The 26,703-nt window shown below is 39.6% G+C and overlaps 2 protein-coding genes across 2 annotated transcripts in view; both read right to left on the bottom strand.

Annotated features, from left to right (window-relative positions):
• Positions 1 to 20,492, bottom strand: part of LOC134755060 (otoferlin-like) — a 68,506-nt gene extending 48,014 nt beyond the window's left edge. Inside the window, exons 1-8 of the mRNA XM_063691538.1 lie at positions 20,304 to 20,492; positions 17,786 to 17,969; positions 16,412 to 16,590; positions 15,332 to 15,467; positions 14,721 to 14,745; positions 13,965 to 14,160; positions 12,870 to 13,085; positions 12,102 to 12,266 (exon numbers count right to left, since the gene is read on the bottom strand). Coding sequence (XP_063547608.1) covers positions 12,102 to 12,266; positions 12,870 to 13,085; positions 13,965 to 14,160; positions 14,721 to 14,745; positions 15,332 to 15,467; positions 16,412 to 16,590; positions 17,786 to 17,969; positions 20,304 to 20,477 — 1,275 coding nt within the window. The 5' untranslated portion in view covers positions 20,478 to 20,492. The remainder of the gene's footprint in view (positions 1 to 12,101; positions 12,267 to 12,869; positions 13,086 to 13,964; positions 14,161 to 14,720; positions 14,746 to 15,331; positions 15,468 to 16,411; positions 16,591 to 17,785; positions 17,970 to 20,303) is intronic.
• Positions 373 to 9,853, bottom strand: LOC134754569 (prothoracicotropic hormone-like). Its single transcript, XM_063690886.1, has 6 exons — positions 9,744 to 9,853; positions 7,892 to 8,159; positions 5,614 to 5,615; positions 5,433 to 5,471; positions 3,754 to 3,900; positions 373 to 528 (listed from the first exon to the last, which is right to left on the bottom strand). The coding sequence occupies exons 1-6, from the start codon at positions 9,744 to 9,746 to the stop codon at positions 373 to 375; spliced, it is 615 nt and encodes a 204-aa protein (XP_063546956.1). The 5' UTR covers positions 9,747 to 9,853.
• Positions 20,493 to 26,703: the final 6,211 nt, after the last annotated feature.

Genomic DNA, 26,703 nt, shown 5'->3' with positions numbered 1-26,703 from the left:
CATAGTTTTTAGTTAATATTAATAGTTAAATTTAGTTTTTAGTGTTAAGCTAAGTAACTAACATAGTTTTAAGTACCTGCAGATACTAATATGTACTTGCGTACTAACCTTAAGTATATGGATTTTATAGTAGTCCAAAATATATGTTATTTTTTTTTGATTTTTTTTTTATATAGTCAGTGGCAATTCCATAAAGTATAAAATGTTTTTGTGAGTAGCCACGATTCCAAATTCCTTTTGAAGGATTGTTGAGGTGCATCTCTTATGGTGTATCCATCTGTCAAACTGTTAATTTTACTGAGCGTTGCAGTATTTTAATTATTCTTAATAAATTTATTCTTATTCTTATTTTACGTGAAAAGTCCTGTATATTCAGTTGGTGAGGTAGCCACTTGTGCAGAGGCACCCAGCGACGATGGGTATCTGCTGCGGCACCCACTTGTACTTCAACTCGTTGGGTAAGTCAGCGTATAATTGGCCTGCGCGCTCCCGTTCTTCTAAGCTGGTGCTGCCTTTGAGTATTGTTAGCTGAAACAAATATTACACTTTTGACAATGCTCTTCACACTTATTTTAGGGTGTCTAATTTTTCCGAATATAAAGGATCAATAGTCACACAACACCCTCAACAGACATCTTAATATAATGGGAATTATTAGAGACGCCTCCTGCCCACTTTGTGGAGAGGAGTAGACCAGCTTACACTTACTAGCAGAATGTGCTATGTATGCGGCCCCGCGATATAATACGAAGACATAAAATATGGTAGAGACACACTGGAAGAAAACTAAAGGATGTCGAACTTAAGGATGTCCTTCTGTTCTGCAGGAAAACAAGAAGATTCGAGAACAGTGTGGGAATGCCGCCGGGACAGTAACCTGCAGCTCCAACTCCAGGGAACTGGGTTGAATGAACGCGACACGTTATCGACAGCCCGCTTGTCTCCAGCTGGGCGTCCCTATACTACATCTATCTAAGCATGTAGTCTGGAAAAATATAACACTTTTTTGTTTACGGCGGCGTGTGTATATAAAAAAACTGTCTAGCAAAGGGACCATCATTGATAGAAATGATCACGTGCCGTGATCCTTTCCACTGCGAAGTTCGCCACACGACTGAGCGCGCTGGTGTAACTAAATGCGATTTTGACTCCAATGTATCAGCCCCATTCGTAGTGAAAAATGAAAATGAAAATGAAAAAAATGTTTATTGGTTCCTTACAAGTAGTTTACAGCATGGGATGGGATCTTCTTTTAGATATGCTTGTGACAGAAAACCCCGCTCTTCCGAAATCGCTAGTGTATAAACCATTATGTTTGTGCCTTTAAATCTAGTATTTAACACTTAAATCTAAAACTAAAACTAAATACTTCTTTTATACTAAAAAGTAGTACTAACATGATGGTTACATTTTTTTTTTTTACTATTTAATACTTATTAATTACTTCAGTAACAATTCCTAATTATGTATTTAGAGCCTGAATGGCGCGCGGTGTGTGTGTGTGTGTGTGTGTGTGTGTGCGCGTGTGTGTGTATATGTGTGTGTGTGTGTGTGTGTGTGTGTGTGTGTGTATGTGTGTGTGTGTGTGTGTGTGTGTGTGTGTGTGTGTGTGTGTGTGTGTATGTGTGTGTGTGCGCGTGCGTGTGTGCGCGCGCGCGTGTGTGTGTGTGTGTGTGTGTGTGCGTGTGTGCGTGTGTGTGTGAAGGTATGTGTGTGTAAGCAAAAGTCTAAATGCAATTTGTTAATTAATTAGGTTGTCATAATATTTATTTAGTTGTGGACAACTATGTAATATAATATAGGTAAGTAACGCCTCAGTATTTTCATAGGTTTGTGTTTTTAGCTAGTCTATGGTTGCAGATTTGCAGTCAAATAGTTGTAGCGGATATATATCGATGATTTTATTGATTTTGTTGTATAAATAGGCTGATTGGGCAGCGAATTGTCTCTGAGCAAATTTGGATTTAGTTGGAGGTCTGGGGGCCACACTGCTTCGTCTGCTACGTCCCGCAATGGCTTGGTTATAATTCAGAGTCTTATGCACTTTTACAATAGCGCTAACTATATACAGTTGGCGCATTGAAAGAAGACCGCATTCTTTGTATAATACAGTAGTAGGATGCCAGTACGGCGTAGAAAGCATGACTTTAATGAGACATCTTTGTGCTCTTTCGACATCTATAAATTTAGTTTTAATGCTGCCCCCCCAGACTGGGATACAATAGCTCATTATGGATTGGGCCAATGCAGTGTAGATTTGCTTTAAAAGAGTAGTTGAGGCTATGTGCTTTAAGGTTTTAAAAATCCAGATGAGCTTCCGTATTCTACCATTTAGATACTCTATGTAGTGCTCGTTAGGTCGGTCTTTACGAAGTAATATATATGTCTATGGTTTAATTTATTTGCAAGTTCTATTGACGACGACTTTACCAATTTCACGATAATTGCAGAGCATGAGAGTGTCGTGCGCTCCAATAGTAAGTACCTACGTGATTAACGAAATACCTTACACACACAGATTCGCCATTCAAGTTGTTAGAGAGATTTTGGATATGCAGGTATTGAATTTGTTGAGTCATATTACTATGATAGAGTCGACTCTGAAGAGCCGAAACTTTAGCTTAAATAAAATATGTAAAATCAAATTCGTAGAACCGAGAGCGTCGCTTAGGTTCACGCATACAAAGTCGTCGTCGGTAATTGTCCACTTCCTAATGTATAGTATTAATTTTCTCAAATGGTTTTTAGGCCTCAGACCCTAATCCGTTAAACAAAAGCCTTTGTTTCTTTTATGAGAGGCGTCTTAGTCGCGTGCCGAGCGCGTGCCAAAGCAACCATGTCGTTAAAAAGCAACTATCGTTATAGTATTAAGGTTCAAAATGTAACAGCTCATTCTGAGGTAACGAGTTTGGGTAATGAATGACGATCGATTGCCTGTGTGGCCTCAGAATACAGAGCTGCTACATAAATTTGAACCATATAAATAGGACGGTAAAATTTCTTTTTAAACGAGTTTGTGTCCGTTCAGTCAGTAGCGGTAGCATTGGTAACCGCTGAATAAATTAACAAAGGCTTTTGTTTAACAGGTTAGGGTGTGAGGCGTAAAAATCATTTGAGAAAATTCATAATATATGTATCTGTGTGCTTATAACTAGACATAGGCTCGTGGCATTTAGGTAGCACTAGTGATGAGACATCTCACATATTATCTTAACTGTGACATATTTCAACTTTTGAAAATTAGATAATTGACAAGAAACGTTTCTGACAGTAATGTTACCGAATAAATTACACTTAAATTTCATGTAACATCTCCGCTACTTCAGACGTCAAGTGGATTTTCACAGATAGAAGACTTAGAATAACTTGTAATAATTTTGAACAAATATTAATTATATATCACGAATGCCATATATTAAATGATTGAAAATAATTGTTCTAATTGGTTTTCTTTGTTCGACTTGTAACTTATTTGAACTTACTTGTAAAAACACGGTTGGTTACATCATGAGTCTGTCAGAAACGACAAATGCTACTTACTGTCCGCGCGCTAATTCCTTGCATTCGGAGGTCGAGGAAGTGGGGGGGGGGGGGGGTGTGCGCCGCGCCCGTACGTACAAAATGACACCACTCTGTCATGACGCCCAACATTCCTAACATCCCTCAGCCGTGCACGGAATTCACGCGCTGACAGTAAACGCGCCACGAGCTGCCGATGTCTACTTATGACTGTGCAATTTTTTTTTAACTTACGTTATACATAATTTTCTGGCACCCAAACGGCTTAGTGCACTTGCTGTCGTCACAGGTTAGATTGCGCACCTTCTGCGGATACCACACCGCCATGCCGAGTGCGTCGCTCAGGTTCACGTAGTGGTCTTGATAATTATCTGATGCATACTGAAACATTTCTTATTTCTCATGCTCTGCAAGTGGGTCTTTGTTTATCTATGAAGTGTGCAGAAAGTGATACCTTTCTGCTCTAGGGCGTTTTAGTTTCCAATTACGTTTTTTTATGATAAGCAATTAAAATTTGGTTTGAAATGAATTTGTTGTACAATTTCCATTCTGATATTGAAATCCACTTTCCATAAATAACAATACTTTTACCTAAATTGTTAATTAGGCCCACGCATCATTCCACTAACCCCGGGTTAACCGGTTAAACCTAGAGTTACCATGGTTACCTATATAATTTTACACTGGGTTAACGGTTTAACCGCTTAACCCCGGGTTAGTGGGATGGGAACTGCAAGTGGGCCTTAAAAGTACCCTCAAGAAATACCCACAAAAAAATACTTACTCATATACTAAGTCATGGTTTAATTAAACACACATGTATTTTACTTAATTCATATTTGACATGAAAAGTAGTGTTTAACTCGGCTGAAAGGCACTGACTACCTCGACTAGGGAAAGTGCCTTTCATACCTTGGTTGACAATCAGAGCGCGGAATTTTCGCGGCAAAACAAAAGACTGTGACTAGTTAGATTTTTTTTTATCCTTTATTATTTATATTATTAAATATATTATTTAAAAAAAACTAATTCTAGTAAGATTGCGAGTCTTTTCTTTTGCCGCGAAAATTCCGGGCTCTGTTGACAATTTTTAGGGTTCCGTACCCAAAGGGTAAAAACGGGACCCTATTACTAAGACTCCGCTGTCCGTCTGTCTGTCAGCAGGCTGTATCTCATGAACCGTGATAGCTAGACAGTTGAAATTTTCACAGATGATGTATTTCTGTTGCCGCTATAACAACAAATACTAAAAACAGAATAAAATAAATATTTAAGTGGGGCTCCCATACACTGTGTTTTTTTTGCTGTTTTTTGCGTAATGGTATGGAACCCTTCGTGCTCGAGTCCGACTCGCACTTGGCCGGTTTTTAAATATCAGCCCTTGATAAAGATCGCAAGGAACGATCCGCTCTAGTATATATGTTACCACTGTATAATATAATATACTTTCTTATTTATAAAAATTAATTAAATGTTACATATAGCGTTGTTGTGACACGTGCATTATTATATTTAACTCAACCAAACAATTGAAAACTGTGACATAACAATGTCATTTCGAACATCGATCATCCGAGATAGTACTTAAGTTTAGTAGCAAATGTATGAACTCTTACTAAACACTAATCAATATGTAAAAAGGCCCTAAGGCAAGTGTACACGCTCGTAGGGGCCATATCAGAAAAAAATATATATCTCCGAAATGGAGTCAATTAGAATACCGGTGTCTTTGAGAAAGTTACTTGATTTAAGTTCCGAAATGCACCCTTAAAAAAACACGATTGTTAAAATAAAAACGGCGAATTTTTTAAAGAAAATGTGCCAGTACTGCCTATTTGCTCAAAAGGTATAAATCTATGGTAATTCGACTTAGATACTAACACTGAAGTAGGATAAAGGCACTTCATACTCACTCGACGTTCACAGTTACATGGAACATTTGAAATCGCATGCTGAAAATTAAGAGATGAGATTAATCGAATTCTTTTAAAACAGGTGTGTCGGTAATGTCGGTATATAGATGCCCCTATTACACTTCGGCCACAGCGCGGACACGCTATACATCAAAAATCACGTGCGTTTCTTCACACGCACGTCTGTACACGCGGCATACGTCATTGTGTAAGTTGCTTAAAAACAGTACTGAGCGGCCGGCAAACGGCCGTCAATCTGGTGTCGCGGGGCGAGGTAATTAGAGTCGGGGCGGGGCGGTGCTTGGCCGTTCTGTATGATAATACTATTACTTATGTGACTTCGGTGACTGGTGCGACAATTAGCCTCATGCATTAAGTTTATATTTGAACGGAATATTTATAACGGTGGCAAACAAGCACACTGCCCGTCAGATGGTAAGCGGTTACCGTAGCCTATGGAGGCCTGTGACGTCAGCAACAGTGATGTCGACAATTGTCGCACCTGTCACCGTGGTGAAATAGGGGCCTGGAATATTTAGGTAGGTACAAGTGGGTACAGCTGAAGTACTCGTTGTATTTACGGAATACGAATAGGTACGGTGATACCTAGTCTAAATTGAATACCTAAACATAATCTTTAGCGAAATAGAATCGACTTAAAAGTTGCCAGCGTAAATTGAACTCTTTGACAAAGAGTCAAAAATTAATTGGGCCTTGATCTTTTGAGCTCGCTGTAGACAGTTCAAATTAGTGAGAGGGGCGGTGCCCCATATCTCAATTAGATATTCAATATGTGGCTTTACGAGTGTGATATACTTATACAGGGTGTCCTTAGCCATTGGATAAAGCCGAAATGTACATATGCATTAGGGTATTTAGAATCAGTATACAAAGCATCATAACAACCGGTGTAGCGGTTATGAAGAAATTAACAAATTACGATTTTTTACTTAGGAGCAACCTGTATGTGTTAATAGCTCCTGAGGTAATAATTAGTATGAAACCTTCTTCGACCTTATTGATTATCTTTTTTATTTGTGACATTAATAAGATTCTGAATTTTGACAAATGTCATCATTGCTGCACATGTTCGAACAAATTGTCAAAAACACTGCCAATGATTAATACAGTATGTTTCTTTTTGTTGTCGATCATTGGAATTAATTTTTGTTTGAATTTTTTTATTTTCTTTTGTTCGAATTAAAAAAATATTAGCATTCCTGAGAAGTAACCCGACGTGGGATTTCAGGGTTTGTCCAATGGCTAAGGTCACCCTGTATATTGTGTATCGAACACGTTTTGGAAAGCATCGTATAGTCTTCATCTCAAATGATTTTTTTCGCCTAAGACAGTAATCTGTTAAACAAGAGCCATTGTCTCTATTGTGACGGGCTCTAAGCTTCCAACTTTGGCACGTGACAAAGCAACAATACCGTTTAAAAAGCAACTGAATCGCTATAGTACTAAAGTTCAAATTTTTCTGACAGCTCATTCAAGATATTGGTATGATAGAATCATTTCAACTCATGCACTTACCTGTACTAACAATGGCATTGTATTATTACAATACTATTATCTGCTTTTGTTCTCGTAGCCGCCAACCAGTTACTTACAAAATAAGTTAGAAGTGCATTGCATTTATATTGAATTATTAACCTTATTCCTTGTTGAATGGGGTTAAAATGGTCTAAAAAGATAATATCATATTCAATCTTTTGTGAAATCATATCCACCTTAGCCACTTTGAGTGTCGACGGTTGTAAAATGCACAAAAAGTTATGTTAGCCATTATTTAGTGTATTTTGTAGTATATTGTTAAAAAAGTAGTCGTTAATCTATACCATAGAGTAACTTATACTAGAGCGGTACTGTCATAGTAAATTTTATAACCCCAGTAAATTCACTGCCATCTGTCGACACACTTTAAAACTAAAATTGAAGATTTGTAAAAATACGATAAAATGTATTTAAATATAGATAAATGATTTTTTTTTATTTGCATTAATTATTTTGTTGATTTTGACCCCAGGTTCTTTTACTGATATGCGTTAAAATTGTTAAATAACAAACGAAACCGTCAGGCCAAAACTAGTGGCGCCCTATGAACGAGAATCAAATTTTCTTGATTTTCGAGGCACGTTTTTTCCTTAGACTGTATCCATCTATTACGGAGTTATATCTATCTTTGTCTATACTAACATTTCAAGACGGTTATAATCTGCTTTTACTACGAGGTAGTTATCCTAATTTGTGGTTTACCACTCAATGGCATTGTATTATTGAGACTCTTTGAGTAAACAGGTAAGTGCACGAGCTCATTTGATATGATTTTATCTTATACTATAGATACCCTTGAGTGAACCAGTTAAGGATGTAAATGTATTGTTTATTTTGTCAATTTGCGGTTGCCACTTTAATTTTTTATCCAGTATGAGACCCAGATACTTTTCCTTGTCAACTTTTTTTATTTTTTACTTTATTATTCCCCCTCTTCATCGTCCTAGAGTTATCAAGCAGGATGACATCGTTCTTTATCATATTCGCATAGTCCGTTAAGTCGACTATGAACTCGGGCAGCGGCGCCGGGTCGTAGTCAAATGGGTAGTCAAGTCCAACTACGTAGTTGAGGAGATCCACGTTTGACCGCTTGGCTACCCTCGGCAGCCAGGGTTGGATCGCAACCACTAAGCCGAGACATCCGAGTGTGAAGACACAAGCTTTGAATACCTGGAAGAAATTAATATATGTATCTCATGTGGGCTTACTCACTTGCGCTTCATCTAAAACATAACACATGTCAGGTTCTAGAGATAGACACAGTTATTTTATAAATGTGACTTCCATACTAATATACCTATAGGTATAATAGAAATCATCCCTTAAGGGGGCTTAAGGTGTGGGGGGGTAGAAGTTTGTATGGGGAATCAATAACCGCTGAACCGATTTTGATGATGTTTGGAATGGAGATAGTTTGAATTGTGAGCATGGATATAGAATAGTTTTTATTCCCGAAATCATCCCATGAGGGTGTAAAAAGGGGGATGGAAGTTTGTTATGGGGATAAATTATTTTTTAAAAAAGGACAAAAACTTTTATTAGTTAAAATTTTCGTAAGAAATAAATAATGTTTATGCATTTTTGACCAATAAGCCATCCCCCTAAAGGTGACATGGGAGTGAGTGGTTGTATGGGGAATCAATAAAAAGCAGTTTGGTTAAAAAAACTACCCAAATTACTAATTCCACGCAGACGAAGTCGTGGGCAAAAGTTAGTTTGACCATACAATTATGTGACTATTATGAATGTTTTATTGACTTGAAAGACGTCTAAAGGCGAGAGAGAGAGATTTACCTTATTAGTTATTGTACTTATTATGTTAACATCGGCAAACTGAGTTCTAATGTACCAACTATTCGTAGCGTCATACGGGTAGAATAATGTCATCAATATCATGTGGCCTGTTACATCTTGACAGATGATTTAAACAGCGTCTGTACTGTACGCGTCTCTACAGTAGGGACTGTAGCACTGTTATAAATCTTATGGTGATAACAATTTGTGCCCAATCCGGGGTTAAAACGGGGCTTTAGCCGGCTAAAACTCCTATTTTTAGAGTACTAAGAACACCTAAAGAGTAAATATTCGTTTATATAAACCTCTTCTATCCCTTAAAATTAGCGCTTAATGTTAGTTTGGAATTTACCAACTATTAGTAGCGTCATACGAGTAGAATAATGTCATCAACATCATGTGGCCTGTTACACCTTGACAGATGATTGCGGGACCGACATTTAATTTTGTGACAGCTGAAAAAGGGGGCCATGACGGACTAATGGCATTTAATACCTAGTATGTTTACGAGAGGGAAATAAACCATTCATAAATAAATCACACAATTTCTTGATAAAGCCGAATATAATAGGTATTACTAGGCCAATTAGGGTAATTAGGACGAGGCATAATTTTTTATCGACCCAACTTGTGCAATCTTGAAGGTATCCAACTAACTAGTAATGTCAATAGTTTTGAACAAAACAAGCACTCCCACACGATTTCACAAGTTCGCTTGATAGAAAATCGAACCGAAAAGTAACATGGTGCATTCAGAATTTAATTAAAATAATGGGTATTTTGTACCTTATCAGTGACAATCAATATGAAAGTCGCTAGAAACCTCATACTGTTGTCACTGTGACAAAGTACAAAATGGGTAGGAGATTAAATTCTTTGAATGAACAACCTCGCCTGCCTTTACACAAATACTAAATAAAGACTACAAATTTTATATAGAACTATGCGAAGCAAACTTACCATTTTATCTTAATCCCACCAAATCCTTGTGTCTACTGAGACCGGTCAAGAAGCGCACCTTGCTTATATACGGCCAATGATTGACAGCTGTATAAAGGATCCATTAGGGGCTGAACTTTCGCCGGCTAGACCCCCCAGGTATTGATAACAATAGACTAACGCAGGGGTTACCAAAACTGTGCACCGTAGACAGTAAAGAGGGGCGCCGTGGGGCAATCTTCCTTACCATGTATAGTATGAATTTTCTCAAATGATTTTTAGGCCTCAGACCCTAATCCGTTAAACAAAAGCCTGTTTCTTTTATGTAAAGGCGCCTTAGTCGCGTGCCGAGCGCGTGCCAAAGCAAACATGTTAAAAAGCAACTATCGTGATAGTATTAAGGTTCAATTTTATGTAACAGCTCATTCTGAGATACCGAGTTTGGGTAATGAAGGTAACGAACGATCGGTTGCCTGTGTGGCCTCAGAATGAGCTGTTACATCAATTTGAACCATATAAATAGGACGGTAAAATTCCTTTTTAAACGAGCTTGTTCCCGTTCAGTCAGTAGCGGTAGCATTGATAACCGCTGATGAAAAGAAACAAAGGCTTTTGATTAACAGATTAGGGTGTGAGGCGTAAAAATCATTTGAGAAAATTCATACTATACCTATCTATTTCGAATAGGCTAGCTAAGTTAGGGCGCCGAGATTCAATTTGCAACTTGCAAGTGCGCAGCGGACTGAAAAAGATTGGGAACCCCTGGACTGACGCGCTAAACAAAAGAGGGTGTCACAGTTTATATACCTTCGGATTTAAGGGTGTAATATAAAACTTGACGACTTGAAAATCTACACCTTTCTAAAGTTGGTTAATCTTTTGACCGCCAAGTACCTCCGTCAACTGACGCGCGCGGCTGCACCCCAATATCAACCTTCGTGCACTCCAACAAGGATCACGATGCCACGTGGCACCCAAAGGGTCATTGGTATGTATCCTCCCGCCTGGTTGTCTATGATCTTCGATGATGTTGACAATGTCATGTCTTAAAAATATATTCTTTTGTCCTGACTAGAATCTAGAGTTTTATTTGTGTTTATTTACGGGTAATTTTCCATACATTTCAGTTATACTTAAAAATAGCCCTGTGTTTATGCCAGAGATTAAATATACTGTAAGTATCTTGTACAGTGAGTGCCCCGAGAGGATAAAGGGACTGGTTTCCCGTAGAAGCGTAGTCCCCTTTTACCTCCCTGGGTATTGACATTGCAGAAAACATTTTTACATTATTTAATGTATATTGACCAGCTTTAGCTATGCCCCATCGTTTATTTTTTTTCTTAAGTTCAAAATAAAAACTGGCCAAGAGCACGTCGGACCATGCTCAGTGCAGGGTATATAACATTCACATTTTCGTTAGTCATTATTTGGTTTTTCTTAAAAACGCTTAACTTTTCAGGATTGCCATAAAACAAACCTAACCTAACCTAACCTATATATAGGATAACCCGAGGAAAATCCTGAAAAGTTAACGGTTTCAGAATTATGACTAATGATAATATGACAATTATTACATTATGACTTTCAATAATTATGTCAAACAAAGGGACATAGAAAGGTATATAGAAAACATCCATAACTCAGGAACGAATATTTATGATAAACACACAAATAAATTCCGGAACAGGATTTGAACCCGGGACCTCCTGCTTCGCAAGCAGGGTCACTACCGACAAAGAGAATGGAGTGTATGGAGGGTTATTGTCATAGTAAATTTTGTAGTCACAGTAAATTTACTGCCACTGATATGCTACTGATGTGTTGAAATTGTTAATTGTCGCCATCTACACGAGTATAGGCCAAAGGTGTGGCGCCATCTATTCGAGCATAATTTTTTTCTTAATTTTCCGAGGACCGTTTTTCCTTAGACTTTACTTATCATATACGGAGTTACATATATCTTTGCCGCCGACAAGGCTAGGAGGCCGTTAAGAGACCCCGGGAAGCTCGGACGAATTTTACCTTCCCATACAAACGGAGTTCCGTTCTCATTTTAAAACTACGTTTTGGATTGTAATTAAACTTTGCACATACAATGACATGAGGTATATCTAGGTCTGAATAGTTTATATAGCTCCAGTTTATAAAACAAACGAAATAGAGCAAAAACAAGTTTTGTATGAAAAACTTAAATTCACTGTATTTTTTAACTATGGTATCTGAAGCTACATAAACTAATTTCAGACATATACCTTATTCTATTGTAAGTACAAAGTTTTAGAGCAAACTAGCTACTCGTTTTAAAACGAGAGCGGAACTACGTTTGTATGGAGAACCGAGCGTCCCTTAATAAATACGAGTAGTTGAATCCATCCAAACCTTGTACTTAAGTTCTTTCAGCTCCTGAAGGATGCTTTTAGCATCTGCCAGCATTATTTTGACAGTTTTCTTGGATACAATGTTTTCAAGACAAAGGGGCCTGCTGCAACACGGCGAATGAAGGACTTTAGTCTTTCTTGATATTAGCCGGCTGTATATTTTTTCCTGGAAAAAATATGGCTTATTTTAGGCGAAAAGCCATTGAGAAGGAGGAGGTGCAAGCACACTGCTCGCCCTTAGAGTTGGTCAAAGGCGCCTAGTCTTTCAAAGATAGCATACACCAGAGAATTTGGGACGGGTAACGCCGTGGCCGGTCTAGTGGTCGGGACGTTAGCCGCGTAAGCTGAAGACGCGGGTTCGATTCCCGCCTCGGCCACCGGTGGACTTAGTCACTTTTTCATTGGTGAATGTTATCTATTTCAGTTTATAATGTAAATATAGTAGTGTGACTACTTAAAAAAACACAAATCAAAAATATATTTCATAAAATAATTTTATTTGTTCCCTAGTTGAGAAGCCATTGACTTAATAATACTTCGTACTGACGGGCCTTACGGGCACTACGAAGTGGGCCACTTCGTTGGTGAGCAAACCGAGTTTGAGCACATGCTGTTGTTGTTGTTGGTGCGCCTGTTCGCTCGGTATTATGGCTTTATGGCATTAAAGGCATGTTGTCTACGGGGCCAGATCCATATCTAATCCAGATCTAATTTTTAATATATTAAATTAGAATACGCCAGTTACGTAGTATATTTTTACAGAACTCACGATCTTCTCCTTCTGCAGCTGAACAAGTTTATGATCCAGCTCGGTGGTATATCTCTGCATGTCTTCGTTTGAGCTGGAGTATTGGACAATTTCTAGAAACTTCCTGATCTTCGTGGCCGTTTCGTCGTTCGAGCGATGGAGAGACTCGACAAGGTCGTTTGGATTGTTGTATTCATTGTTTGTGAGACGGATAGATATTTCACAAAGATTGTTTTCCTGAAATTAATTACACAAATATCTCCGAAAATTCACTAAACCTTTGGATTAAATCATTAGAGGAAAATGGTTTGAGAGTAAGCCGTAAGAAAACAGAACACATGTCATGTTTGTTTGACGGTAACTCGTGACACATTTATTTAATCTTTATTGCACAAAAGAAAACCTTACAGTACAAAAGGCGAACTTAATGCCATAAGGCATTCTCTACCAGTCACATTCAAGCTGTATACCTACATATAAATGATGTCTACAGTGAAAGAATTTAAATAATTAGGATCAATAATCGGCAACGATGGTAAAATTGATAGAGACGTAACTCATAGAACCACAGTAGGCTGGATGAAGTGGAGGCAGTTGACCGGTGTTGTGTGATAACAGAATGCCTTTAAAAATAAAGGGTAAATTATATAAAACCGCAGTGCGACCCGCCATACGGAACCGAATGCTGGGTATCAACAAAACAACACATTCAAAAACTATAGGTACTTACAAGAGAGATGCGCAGACTTCGCTGATCGGAGTCACCCGGAGGGATAGGATCCGTAACGAATACGTGAGAACCAGTTTTAAAATCGCTCCTATTGAAGAAAAGCTGAAGGAAAAGCGACTACGCTGGTACGGTCAAGTACTCAGGCGGTCTTCTTATCACCTGGTACAAGTGCCATTGGATCTACCAACGACGAAACGGGGTCGTGGAAGACGCCCTGCTACCTGGCTTCCAACGGTCCAAAATGACCTTAAATCACAAATATTGACGCCGGAACTGCACAAAATCGTCCTGTGTGGAGAAAGAGGACAAGGAGAGCCGACCCCAGATAATGGGAAAAGGCTTAGGTAGAAGAAGATGACCAGAGTGAAGCATGAAAGATTCCTCACCAGATCAGCTAGGATCCCCTGCAGCACGTTGTCCGTGTACACTCGGAGCCGCAGGTCCGGCAGCCGCGCGGCCAGCTGCAGCACCGGGCACGTCAGCTCCAGGTGCCCCGAAACGTGGCTGTTCCAGCGGATGAGCCTGCCGCCCGTGTAATGCAGCTTCTTCTGTTCTGATGAGTCAAGCATGTAAGATTCACGTCTTAGAAAATGGAATTAGGCGCGTCTTTCTACAGTCAACAGAAATTACCTTAAGAGTCACACGCAATAATGTTTCAATGGCAGTGCCAAATGGTTTTTGCGGATTAGGTATACTATTAATGTTGCCTCCAGAATCTCGCGAACTAAATTAACAAGTCAATGTGCATTACTAATATCGAAATTAGCCAATTTCGCATCCTGATTTGATTTGATCGGTAACGTCATAAATTTACAATCTTACAATCGAATCAACCATTTTTCTCGTCACATTCATATAAATCGAAATCGTTTCTAACCCCTTTATAAGTATCACATGGGTAGTAAGTGCAATATCTTACTTATCGATATCATTTTATCGACATATACTAGTGACTATTTTTTCTTTGCTATACCTGGTATCATTTTATCTGTCAATCTCATGTCAATTCAGTTCGCGAGATTCTGGACGACCTTACAGAAAAGTTTGATTATTTTCATATCATATCATATCATATCATTTATTCCATTGTATTTTTAACCATCGTAGTCAAAAAGAAAAAGATACACTCACTTATTTCAGACATCACTCGCTCAAATTCGTCAGAATCTGTAAAAATAAAATAAAAATTAACAAAACCAATTATAGTGCAGCCGAAAGTAGTAAATATTTAGTACTGGCGACTCGCCCCGGCTTCGCACGGCTCACAGAAAACATTAACAAATTATACACCTAAACCTTCCTCAAGATCAAGAATCATTCTATTGATAGGTGAAAACCGCATGAAAATCAGTTTAATAGTTTGACTTTATTGCGTACATACACACAGAGAGACGCGGTGGGGGACTTTATGTTATAAGGTGTATAGTGATATTTGAAAAGAAAAAAAAGAAAAAGAAAAGAAAAAGAAAAGAAAAAGAAAAGAAATAGAAAAGAAAAAGAAAAGAAAAAGAAAAAGAAAAGAAAAAAGAAAAAGAAAAGAAAAGAGCATTTGAGGGAAAACCGACAGCACGCCCGGTTGGGCGACCTAAGTATCGATGGGCGGATGTGGTGGACGCTGATCTGCGAGAGCTCCAGGTTCAAGACTGGCGAGAAACTGCACAGGCTCGGGATCAGTGGTAAGCAGTCGTGTTGGAGGCCAAGACACACTTTGAGTCGCTGCGCCAGAGGAGTAAGTAAGTATAGTGATATTTGCCTTGGCCAAAGGGGCTGCAAAAAGGGATCTCTCCAGCGGTGATCGCAATCCCACACGAGGTTCCCGACAAGCTCTTATCCAGCATAGACACTTCGAAGACAGGACAGAACATGATGAAATTTTCAATGATCCACTCCTGTCAAATATAATCATAAATTGTGCCATTTTCATCCAAAAGGGTACTTACTACTTATTATCTGGTCTAATACCAACAAGTTCTTCGTTCAAGTCGCCAGCAGCATGCTGAGATGGGGCCATTTTATTTTCACTATGTTCTTTTAATGTATGTAAGTCTATTGTCGGTTGTCAATAAGGCGCTATTTCCATATAGCTTCAATTTGAAATCAACCTTATCGACAAGCGACAATGTGGTACTTTTTGGTTGAAAACGTCACAATTATTTAGATTTATAGCAGGGATCGGAACCGGTTTTTTTGCAAAAACTTGTAAATAGCCATATTTTTCGCACTAATTTATAACTTAGCGTAATACGTAAGTGAAACCGCTAAGTTAGCTAAGTTAATATGTCTCACGATAGTTTAAATTCGATAACTAATTTATACTCGAAATGTAGGACTCAGTTGTGTTTTTAGGTAATGACTTCGTATTATTCGATTGCCCAATTAGATATGGAGTAATTAACAAAGAACGAAAAATACCGATTTCGTTCCCATACAAAAAATACCGGTATCCGTTCCCTGATTTATAAGCACCATGTAGCATTCACACATTTAACAAATTCCGACAGTCCTGGTTGATAAGAAGCATAACAGCAAAACTCTTAATTTTAGCTTTGCAGTAGTCAGAAAAAAGGATTCGTCACATCGGCATCGACGGCAGAGAGAATATAGAAATAACTGATATAGATAAAAATTGTAGCTAAATATTAAGGTAACTACCAAAACTCATGCTTGTCTAATCATGAAAAAGGCTAAATCAAAGTTTGGAATGGCTAGTCCTGAACTCTGGTGGCAGAACATTGCAGTGATATATATCCCCTATTCCTGTAAAACTTTTCCACAAGTTTTGGAGAACTTCCGTAATTTGGAACCTTTGCAACTTGTTCATCTGATATCTCACCGTATCCAGCGACCCAGCGGTCACCGGTTCCACATGCACCGTTCTGAGACCCTGCTTGTAATATGGGACTATGGTCTTCATGGCCACCAGCAGCGCGCCGCGGTGGAAGGGGCCATCGTCAGACTCGCGCCACGGCCCGTACAAGTGGAGAAGCGACGGCCCGAACGTAGGTAGGAATCCTGAGAATAAATAAATAAATAAATATTATAGGACATTCTTACACAGATTGACTAAGTCTCACGGTAAGCCCAAGGAGGCTTGTGTTATAGGTATTCAGACAACGATATATATAATATATAAATACATAGAAAACACCCATAACTCAGGAACAAATATCTGTGCACAACAGACAAATAAATGCCCTGACCGGGATTCGAACTCAGGACCATCGGCTTCACAGGCAGGGTCACTACCTACTAGGCCAGACCGGTCGTCAAATGAGAATGATTTTAAGAATATTTTTAGACATTTTGTAAGGGAAGAAGCTTTTATGAAGCACTGGCGAAGGTTGCGACCTTTAAGTAAGGCTTGCGTTGCGTGTGTTCGGCCACGGCTTGTACTTGTCACCAGGGAGACCCTGCTGATAGGGAGTATTACTGCAAAATTCTGCCGCCAGAGTGCAGCACTAGCACCCTATCGAAAACCATAGAGTATCTTATATATACTGTGCCTTAAACAGTTTTTTGTTAAGTTTTCACACAGAAAACCGCCTAAAATTGGCCATTTTGTTCGCGACGCAAATCACCAAAATGTGAGGTGCGGGACGGGTGCTCCGGCATTGTGATTGGTCGTTCCAAGGCCGGCGCGCTGACACGTGTAAGCGTAGGGATGGGACATGTTCATTACAGGCAGTGGTAATGGTACCTGTGGTACCGTAATTTATTGCGGTAAAATTGTTGTCTATAAAGTCTACAGAAAAAATATTGAAACAATATATTATTTCATAAAGTAAGTAGGTACTTTAAAATGTATCTAAAAATGTTTGGTTGAAAGGGTCAGATGGCAGTTCTTGGGATTCTAGTAGATTAAGAAAAGGTGAAATTTAATGGCCACCACCAGCGCACTGCTAACCTAGCCTAACCTTTTGATTATAAATTTAATGATGTTGTGAAAAAATTAAAGCCTGTTTAAATTAGGAATTAAAAGTGCGACAGTAAAATTTTTGATTTCAAAGTTGCAAGCCATAATTGAACGGCTATTAACCTTTTCGACTCCGTGTCAAACACAAAAGCTGTCATCCAGCCGCCACGTCACCGAAGTGCATGCATGTAGGTCTATGTTGCTCTGTGGTCTATGACCGATTAATCGGTCTTTGGCGTTGAATCTACGGTGCGTATATATTGGTCATTGGCGTCCAAAAGGTAAATATCTCACCGTTCTCCCCGCCATGCGATATTTCCGACAGCTTCAACCTCGTACTAGCCAGAACCTTCGATCCCACGTTAACAGAGCACACATCCAACTGGATTGTGTCACACACGTTTGGAAACATCTCGACCAGGGATATGCGCTCGATGTACACTGGATTGTTGGTGCGGTGCTGTGGACCGGTTTCACCCTGAGAACAAGCAATGTAGTGAACACGAGAGATGCTTAAATAATTGGTGAATCGTGTAACACGAACATTCTGATGACCCACAAGAATGAACAGAAACACAAGATTGTCTTGATCGACACGCTCGCTCCATGTAATAACACTCGTACGATTCCCATCGAACGGACGGAGTCGGAGCGCATTTTTTTTTTCTTTTTTTTAAATAAAAAAACGTTTGTTGGCAGCCTATTTATACGGCCAAAAGCCGCTCGGCTCCTCGCGGACGCGGACGGCTCCGGAAGGATTTCCACCGCTTCTGTTATACATAATGTGAAGACAAAGTGTAATTCCGACTGTTTGGGAGCGGCTTTTTGGTGGAGGGCTCGTGTGACTCTTAACTGAACATCGATAGGGTCCATAATAAGGTTTATGTGTTTACGAATGACAGTTAACAGTGGGGACGATGATAAGTAAAACAGTAGCCGTACGCCGTACCACCAGCTTGACGATTACATTAGCGACTGCGTAAACTCAATCGCAGGCATCGCAGACCATTTCGCCCGCACTGATGTATTGGCACAGAACAGGAAACTTCCTACAAAATCGAAGTTTGACAGCGGTTCAGGGTCGAATCATGATGTCCCTTTCTAATATATAGCACTATCCCTTTCGGCTATTTAGGGTTGTCGAAATTCAGGTCATCTTATCTGTGGTCGTGCACGCAAAGGGGCGTCAAGTTGTGCCAACCCTAACAATTGTTCGGAGCAATGCTGAGCCGAACGGAGCCGAGTGTTCCCGAAGCCAGGAGTTTCGCACGCCACGTGCGATAGAGGGAATGCGATGAGTTCGCGCAGTCCCTAACGTAAATGTCAAATGCCAATTCGTGGTAGCATGTTGTTGGCCAGAATTAGAAACGAAATTTGGTGCCCCCCACGTACGCCCCCCCCCATCAGCCCATCATGACCCGACTGCAAAGTGGGTCACGGGTAAACAATAAATGATAGATAGGTATCTAATATCATCAACTTTTCATTTATATATGACTTAAATATGAAGCTAAAAGTTTACTGGCTTATGGCGTTATTCATGAACGCGTTACTGGTCTGTATTAGCTATGAATCGCTTGTCTTTATCTGTCATTTTGACTTACGTATTTGTAAGAAAGGGATAAAACATAATTTAACTAAATCAGACAAGAGGCATTTATAATGAGTAATGTTTCCATGTTTCCTAATGATATGTTGGATGAAAACGACTGTGATTTACTGTCATGGTAACACAAAGAATAACATTTACATGGTGCGTAGCCAGTTCGCTTCGTGGCTAACGATACGATAGTCTATCTCTATCACTCTTCCAAATTAGTGCGAGAGTGACAGTTGCGTTTCGTTCGCTATGGAGCGTAAACAATTGGCATGTTGGCTACGCCCTCTGGCCAGGGGAGCAAGAGAACGAAATAACCAGTTCCTAAAGAGATTTTGGAACTCGGTATTTCGTGAAAAATATTTTATTTTTATTTTTCAATGGTATTTTTCATTAGTACTTGTTATTACTCGTATTTAAAAGATCGGCCACACCGTTGCTACCCAGGTAGCAAAGTGACGTCAGCGACACTATTTACTCTTACATACCATCAGATCACGGAAGGCGAGTCTCACGCACGTGCTCGGCGGGTTCCCCAACCCAAAATGTCCTGGCGTGTGTGCACGCTGCAGGGCACGTTGTACGCGCGTCAGAACGTCACTTGGTAGCAGACTACTATTTACTCTTACATACCATCAGATCACAGAAGACGAGTCTCACGCCACGTGCTCGGTGGGTTCCCCAAAATGTCCGGGCGTGTGCGCGCGCTGAAGGGCACGTTGGATGCGCTTCAGAACGTCACTTGGTAGCAAACTACTATTTACTCTTACATACCATCAGATCACAGAAGGCGAGTCTCACGCACGTGCTCGGTGGGTTCCCCAACCCAAAATGTCCGGGCGTGTGTGCGCGCTGAGGGGCATGTTGTATGCGCGTCAGGACGTCACTTGGTAGCAAACTCTACTATTTACTCTTACATACCATCAGGTCACAGAAGGCGAGTCTCACGCACGTGCTCGGCGGGTTCCCCAACCCAAAATGTCCGGGCGTGTGTGCGCGCTGAAGGGCACGTTGTATGCGCGTCAGGACGTCACTTGGTAGCAAACTCTACTATTTACTCTTACATACCATCAGGTTACAGAAGGCGAGTCTCACGCACGTGCTCGCCGGGTTCCCCAACCCAAAATGTCCGGGCGTGTGTGCGCGCTGAAGGGCACGTTGTATGCGCGTCAGGACGTCACTTGGTAGCAAACTCTACTATTTACTCTTACATACCATCAGGTCACAGAAGGCGAGTCTCACGCACGTGCTCGGCGGGTTCCCCAAAATGTCCGGGCGTGTGTGAGAGCTACATGGCACGTTGTATGCGCGGTAGACCGTCACTTGGTAGCAGGCTGGTTGCTGCTCGGAACCGTAAAGTAACAAGAGGTTGCTGAAATAAGCCGGCATTCAGTTTTGATTATTACTCTTAAATCCACCCAGGCAGCATATGCGTCACTATGGTGTCAGTGACGTCATAATGATGTCATAATGGCGTCAGAATGATGTCGTAATGACGTCATAATGATATCACAATGCCGTCATAATTACGTCATTATGACGTCGCTGACGTCACTGCTACCTGGGCATACTTAATATTATAAATGCGAAAGTGGGTCTGTCTGTCTGTCACCTCTTCACGCTTAAACCGCTGAACCGATTTAGTTGATATTTGGTATACAGATAGTTTGCGTCCCTGGGAAGGACATAGGATACTTTTTATCCGAGAACTCACCCCTCAAGGGGGTGAAAAGGGGGGTGGAAATTTGTATGGGGAATCAATAACCGCAGAACCGATTTAAATGAAACTTGGTATGGGGATAGTTTGAGCTGTGGGAAAGGATATAGATAAAAGATATTTTATTGTGTAAATAAAGGTAAGTAGTTTATACTTACATTGTTTTTTTACTTATATATACAAAACCAACAAGCAAGTAAGTGTCATCTGACCCCCGTACTAGTGTGAACTGTATCACGGTGCGTCAGGATTCACCGTCCTTACATTTTATTTTCAAAATAAAAGGGTGTAAAAAATGGGGTGGAAACTTATAGAGTGGACCAATTTGGGGGTGAAAAAAAAAGGATGGATTTAAAAGCAGATTTGTTTAAAAATGAAGGTACCCAAATTACTAATTCCACGCAGACGAAGTCACGGGCAAAAGCTAGTCATTATAGAGTTAACTGGCTATGCTTTTGGGAGATTCTTGGTACTTACATCATAGAAAACATATAACCAAAGATAGATATAACTCCGTAATAGATGGATACAGTCTAAGGAAAAAACGTGCCTCGAAAATCAAGAAAATTTGATTCTCGTTCAGAGGGCGCTACTAGTTTTGGCCTACAGTCGTATAGATGGCGTTGACGGTTTCGTTTGTTATTTAACAATTTTAACGCATATCAGTGAAAGAACATGGGTCAAAATCATAAAAATAATTAATGCAAATAAAAAAATCATTTATCTATATTTAAATACATTCTATTGTATTTTTATAAATCTTCATTTTTAGTTTTAAAGTGTGTCGACAGATGGCAGTGAATTTACTGGGGTTACAAAATTTACTATGACAGTACCGCTCTAGTATAAGTTACTCTATGATATAACGGACTACAGTTTTGGTTGATACACATAGCCGTAACTTTAAATTCCTTCAAATCATTGGATATGATACATGAATAGACGGACCCGGGTATGTCCTTAAAGGACCCGGGTATGTCCTTAAACTACGTCCAAAAGAGAGGTATGGGCACTGTGAATGACATCTCGCTTTGTGTGGTAGGGCACAGGACAGCGGATGTCATTTCAGATCTAGAGCAAAGCCCAACTGGGGAGGTACCTCCACCTTACAGAAAACCGCAGCCAAATAACACTAGACCCTACTAATAGTGTTGTGTTCCTGCCCGTGAGTAAGGTTGCCAGAGCTCGAGGGAGAGGAGTGTTAGGGTCAGCAACGCGCATATAACTCCTCTGGAGTTGCAGGCGTACATAGGCTACGGAGACTGCTTAACATCAGGCGGGCCGTATGCTTGTTTGCCACCGACGTAGTATAAAAAAAAATACAATTTTTTTGTATAAGTTTTCGCGCCGCAACTTTAGCATCACTTGTACAATAAAGTATGATTCGTCTGCTCCAAAAATGTTAACAATATGTGACGTTTTCGTTAAAAAGGTACCACATTGTCGCTTGTCGATAAGGTTGATTTCAAATTGTAGCTATATGGAAATAGTGCCTTATTGATAACCGACAATAAGTACCCTTGAAAATGGCAAATTTTTCATTTCCGGCTTTTAAAACAGACGCATTTGTAAGCTTTTGGATGCATAATTAAGCTCACATACATAACTGAACACTGGTACCATAGCAAATACCCGGTCAATTCGAACAACCTGATAATTACTAGATACAATAACAATACGAGATCTAATAGATACGTTATAGTTTAGTTCTCAACTAGTTATCATTTGCAGTTCGATTCGAGAAACCAAATTGTCATTTCACGCTACAATTATTGTGACGTTTTGGGATATCCGTTAGATATCCATTGGATGTCTAAGTAATCATCATCATCATCATCATCATGTCAGCCGATAGACGTCCACTGCTGGACATAGGCCTCCCCCAAGGCTCGCCACTCCGACCGATCCTGTGCCGCTCGCAACCACCGAATTCCCGCGACCTTCACCAGGTCGTCGCTCCATCTCGTTGGAGGCCTACCGGCAGTTCGTCTTCCGGTACGCGGACGCCACTCCAGAACCTTCCGGCCCCACCGGCCATCAGTTCCGCGAGCAATGTGCCCCGCCCACTGCCACTTAAGGTTTGCAATTCTGCGAGCTATGTCGGTGACCCTAGTTCTACTGCGGATATCATCATTTCTGACTCTATCACGCAGAGAAACCCCGAGCATAGCTCTCTCCATTGCCCTTTGCGTGACCTTGAGCCTTCTTATGAGGCCCATCGTTAGCGCCCACGTCTCAGATATATCTTCGTCTAAGTAATATCTTAAGCAAATCTTAAAGAGATCGTTAAAGAGGACATTCAGAATCGCGGTAATGTCCAATTTGACATGACTTTCTTAAATATCTCGTTATCGTTTCTATTTCATATCTAGTGGATATCTAGTTGATATCTAGATCATTGTTCGAATTACAGGTCATATAGTAGAAATGATATATAGGAATAGGTTCATTCACTGTTTTAACGAGGCATGGTACTGACATCGGCCCTATCCCTAACATCGGAAACCGAAATGTTTTTCTATATACCTATTTTTGACATTTTCTTTGTTTATTATTGTTATTATTTGACGATCCTTCTCAGAGGAAAACTTTCATATAAATGAAATTAATTTATTTGAATTATCTCGCTATTATTTAAATTGTTTTCTAACGATCACAATATAGATTCTTACAAATTGACATTAATGTAAAAGCCTGACCAGAAATATATGATCATGCGCCATGTTGCGGAATTTCATTAAAACTAATTTCTTACACTGGCAATCATTTTAATGATAGGTTGTCACTGTTGTCAGTGTCATTGTGGCGGTTTACTTGAATAATGCTTAAGTGTTGAATATTAAATAATAAATGACATAAACGCCCAAAACTATACATAGGACTGAAACATTGTTAATAATGTAAATAATAAACTGCTGGAAAAGAACAGTTCGGTAAATTAAACTATTTCGCTACGAAACATTTCCAAATTAACATCAGAGCTGACAGGTAAATAAATCAAAATATCATTATAGTCTGGTTATTATGACTTAGTTATTGTAGTGTTATACAAGCGAGGAAACACAGTAACAAACAAAAATGAGTGAGTTTGAAAAATATTTACTATGGAGTATGGGCTTTGGAGACGATCAATCTTGTTAATTGACAATGTAGCAGAACCTTAATATACTTGACATTGTAATTTCTATTAATCAATTTCTGTATTATTATTATTTTATTCTTAACGAATATATATATATATATATATATATATATATATATATACCTAGGTAGGTATGATGATGGTCATGTTACTAGGTAGTAACATGACTATCGTCATCATCATCATCATGGTGGCCTTTTGGTGATCCAATCTTGGATGTAGGCCTCTTACCTTGAATGGAGTAACATGATAGACGAAATAATTTTTCAGCTATAGAACTGAGCTGCTGGTGTGGCTAATAGTATGTGTGATACGTAAGAAAAAATACATGAATTTTATACGGCAAAAAAGAAGTACTGACTATAAGAAGTGTGGACACCAAATAAATGGGTTCTAATCATGTTCTGATTTTGATTAAGTACGGTGAATAAAAGTAGATGAAAGTCAAACGAGTTGCCAATCCACATTGTTCAGACTGTACTGAACTGTTGCCATATAAATGAGAATAATAGCGCCCTCTTGACAATGATCATATATTCCTGGTCAGGCTTTTAATTTGTACTGGAATCTAGAATCATATGCTGTGAAATAAATATATCTAATCTATAGCTCTCGCATTCGAGAGAGAAAAGAGGCAGGTAGGAAAATTTCGATTTTCAAATAGGTTGCGTTTTTTACACAAAACCAGTGCCAAGTAAAATGCAAGCAACTCACTCCTCTATTTTCTCTTGGAAAAATGGCGCATTTAATACTTCAGCGCGGACCGAAATGGAGATATCCACTTTTAGGTAGCCGGCTGAGTCCTTTTTTGCATCGGTAGGCAGGGTCAGCTGTACCCACTTGTGGGTAATCGTGTGGTCTGTAAGAAGCATAAATAATGAATCACGCTAGAAAGGTCCTGTGTCAAATATTCTGTAGCAGTGTTGACCGAACGTTAATTGCAATTAACCATTAACCAGTACAAATTGAACTGTAAACCGTAACGGGCGGTTACAGTTTACGGTTCAATTTGTACTAATTAATGGTTAATTGCATTAATGTTTTGCCCAACACTGCTCTGTAGCAGTCAAAGTAGCCGTGGCCAAATAGTTCGGTACACCATACTACTCGTACTTATATGGTGTACCGAACTATTTGACTACTTTGGTTGTTACAAAATAGTTGACGCTGAGTGTACATTGACAAACACTAAACGAAAAGTAAAAATATATCGTGATGAAAGATGCTACGAAAATTATGACTAACGAAAATTCGGACAAACAATACATTATGACTTAAAACTTTATGAGAAACAATAGAGACCCTGCCTCCGGTTATCTATTGTTTCTCATAAACTTTTAAGTCATAATGTATTGTTTGTCCGAATTTTCGTTAATCATAATTTGATTTTTCTCATAAACGCGTAACTTTTCAGGATTGCCATAAAACAAACCTAACCTAACCTATCTACAGGATAACCTTACGAAAATCCTCAAATGTTGTTGTGGTTTGACTAGAATACAAGATACAGTGTCTGATATTACTTGGCTGCCTCCATACATGCGCCAGGTCCACTCCGGCTTCCCCTAACATGCGAGGGATACCACCAAATGGCTCAATGACGGTAAACCATAGACATTTGCGTTTCATTTCTGCAGCGCTCGTGAACAGCTCGAACGCGAAGTTCTGTAGACAAAATTCAATATTTTATTAAGAGGTGGCTAAAGAAAATGTGTCATGTTCCTCCTCGCGTTATCCCGGCATTTTGCCACGGCTCATGGGAGCTTGGGGTCCGCTTGACAACTTATCCTAAGAATTGACGTAGGCACTAGTTTTTACGAAAGCGACTGCCATCTGACTCTCGAACCCAGAGGGGGAACTAGGCCTTGTTAGGATCAGTCCGGTTTCCTCACGATGTTTTCCTTCGACGAAAAGTGACTGGTAAATATCAAACGATATTTCGTACATAAGTTCCGAAAAACTCATTGGTACCCGGGGTTTGAACCCGCGACCTCCGGATTGAAAGTCGCATGCTTTTACCGCTAGGCCAGCAGGCTAAAGGCAGCCAGGCTGTTGTCAATGTTATACACCTTATGCATAAGGCACGCGTATTTGCCATCTGATCTCACGAAAACAATAGTTATACCGCTTGTTAAAAATAGTACGGGTGATCTTTCAGATAAAACTAATTACAGGCCGATTTCATTGGCAACGGTGCTGGCAAAAGTTCTTGATAGAATCTTAGACGTGTACTTGAGTCGGCAAATTAAATTAAATGATGCCCAGTTCGGGTTTAGAGAAGGTTTATCGACAGAAAATGCCATATTAGCTTTGAAACATACTGCTAACTATTATGTCAGTAGGGAAACGCCCATTTTCGCCTGTTTCTTAGATTTATCTAAGGCATTTGATTTAGTGTCTTATGATATACTTTGGGCTAAGTTAAAAGAGATAGGTATTCCGCATGAACTGATAGGTATATTGTCACATTGGTATCTAACTCAAATTAATGTAATTAAATGGGCCAATGCCTTTTCTGATCCATATACACTCAATTGTGGCGTAAGGCAAGGTGGGTTAACCTCGCCTAGACTTTTTAATTTATATGTAGACCAGCTGATCGGCAGACTCAGCAGCATGCATGTCGGATCTAGAACCGATAACACAAGTGTTAATAATATCAGTTACGCAGATGACATGGCGTTGCTGAGTCCGTCGGTGGCTGGTATACGCAAATTATTCGAAGTGTGTCAAGATTATGCGGTACAACATGGTTT

This window comes from Cydia strobilella, chromosome Z, assembly GCF_947568885.1.
Source record: "Cydia strobilella chromosome Z, ilCydStro3.1, whole genome shotgun sequence".
Lineage (NCBI taxonomy): Eukaryota > Metazoa > Arthropoda > Insecta > Lepidoptera > Tortricidae > Cydia > Cydia strobilella.
Note: the sequence above shows the minus strand (reverse complement) of the source record. Positions and strands in the feature narration are given on the sequence as shown.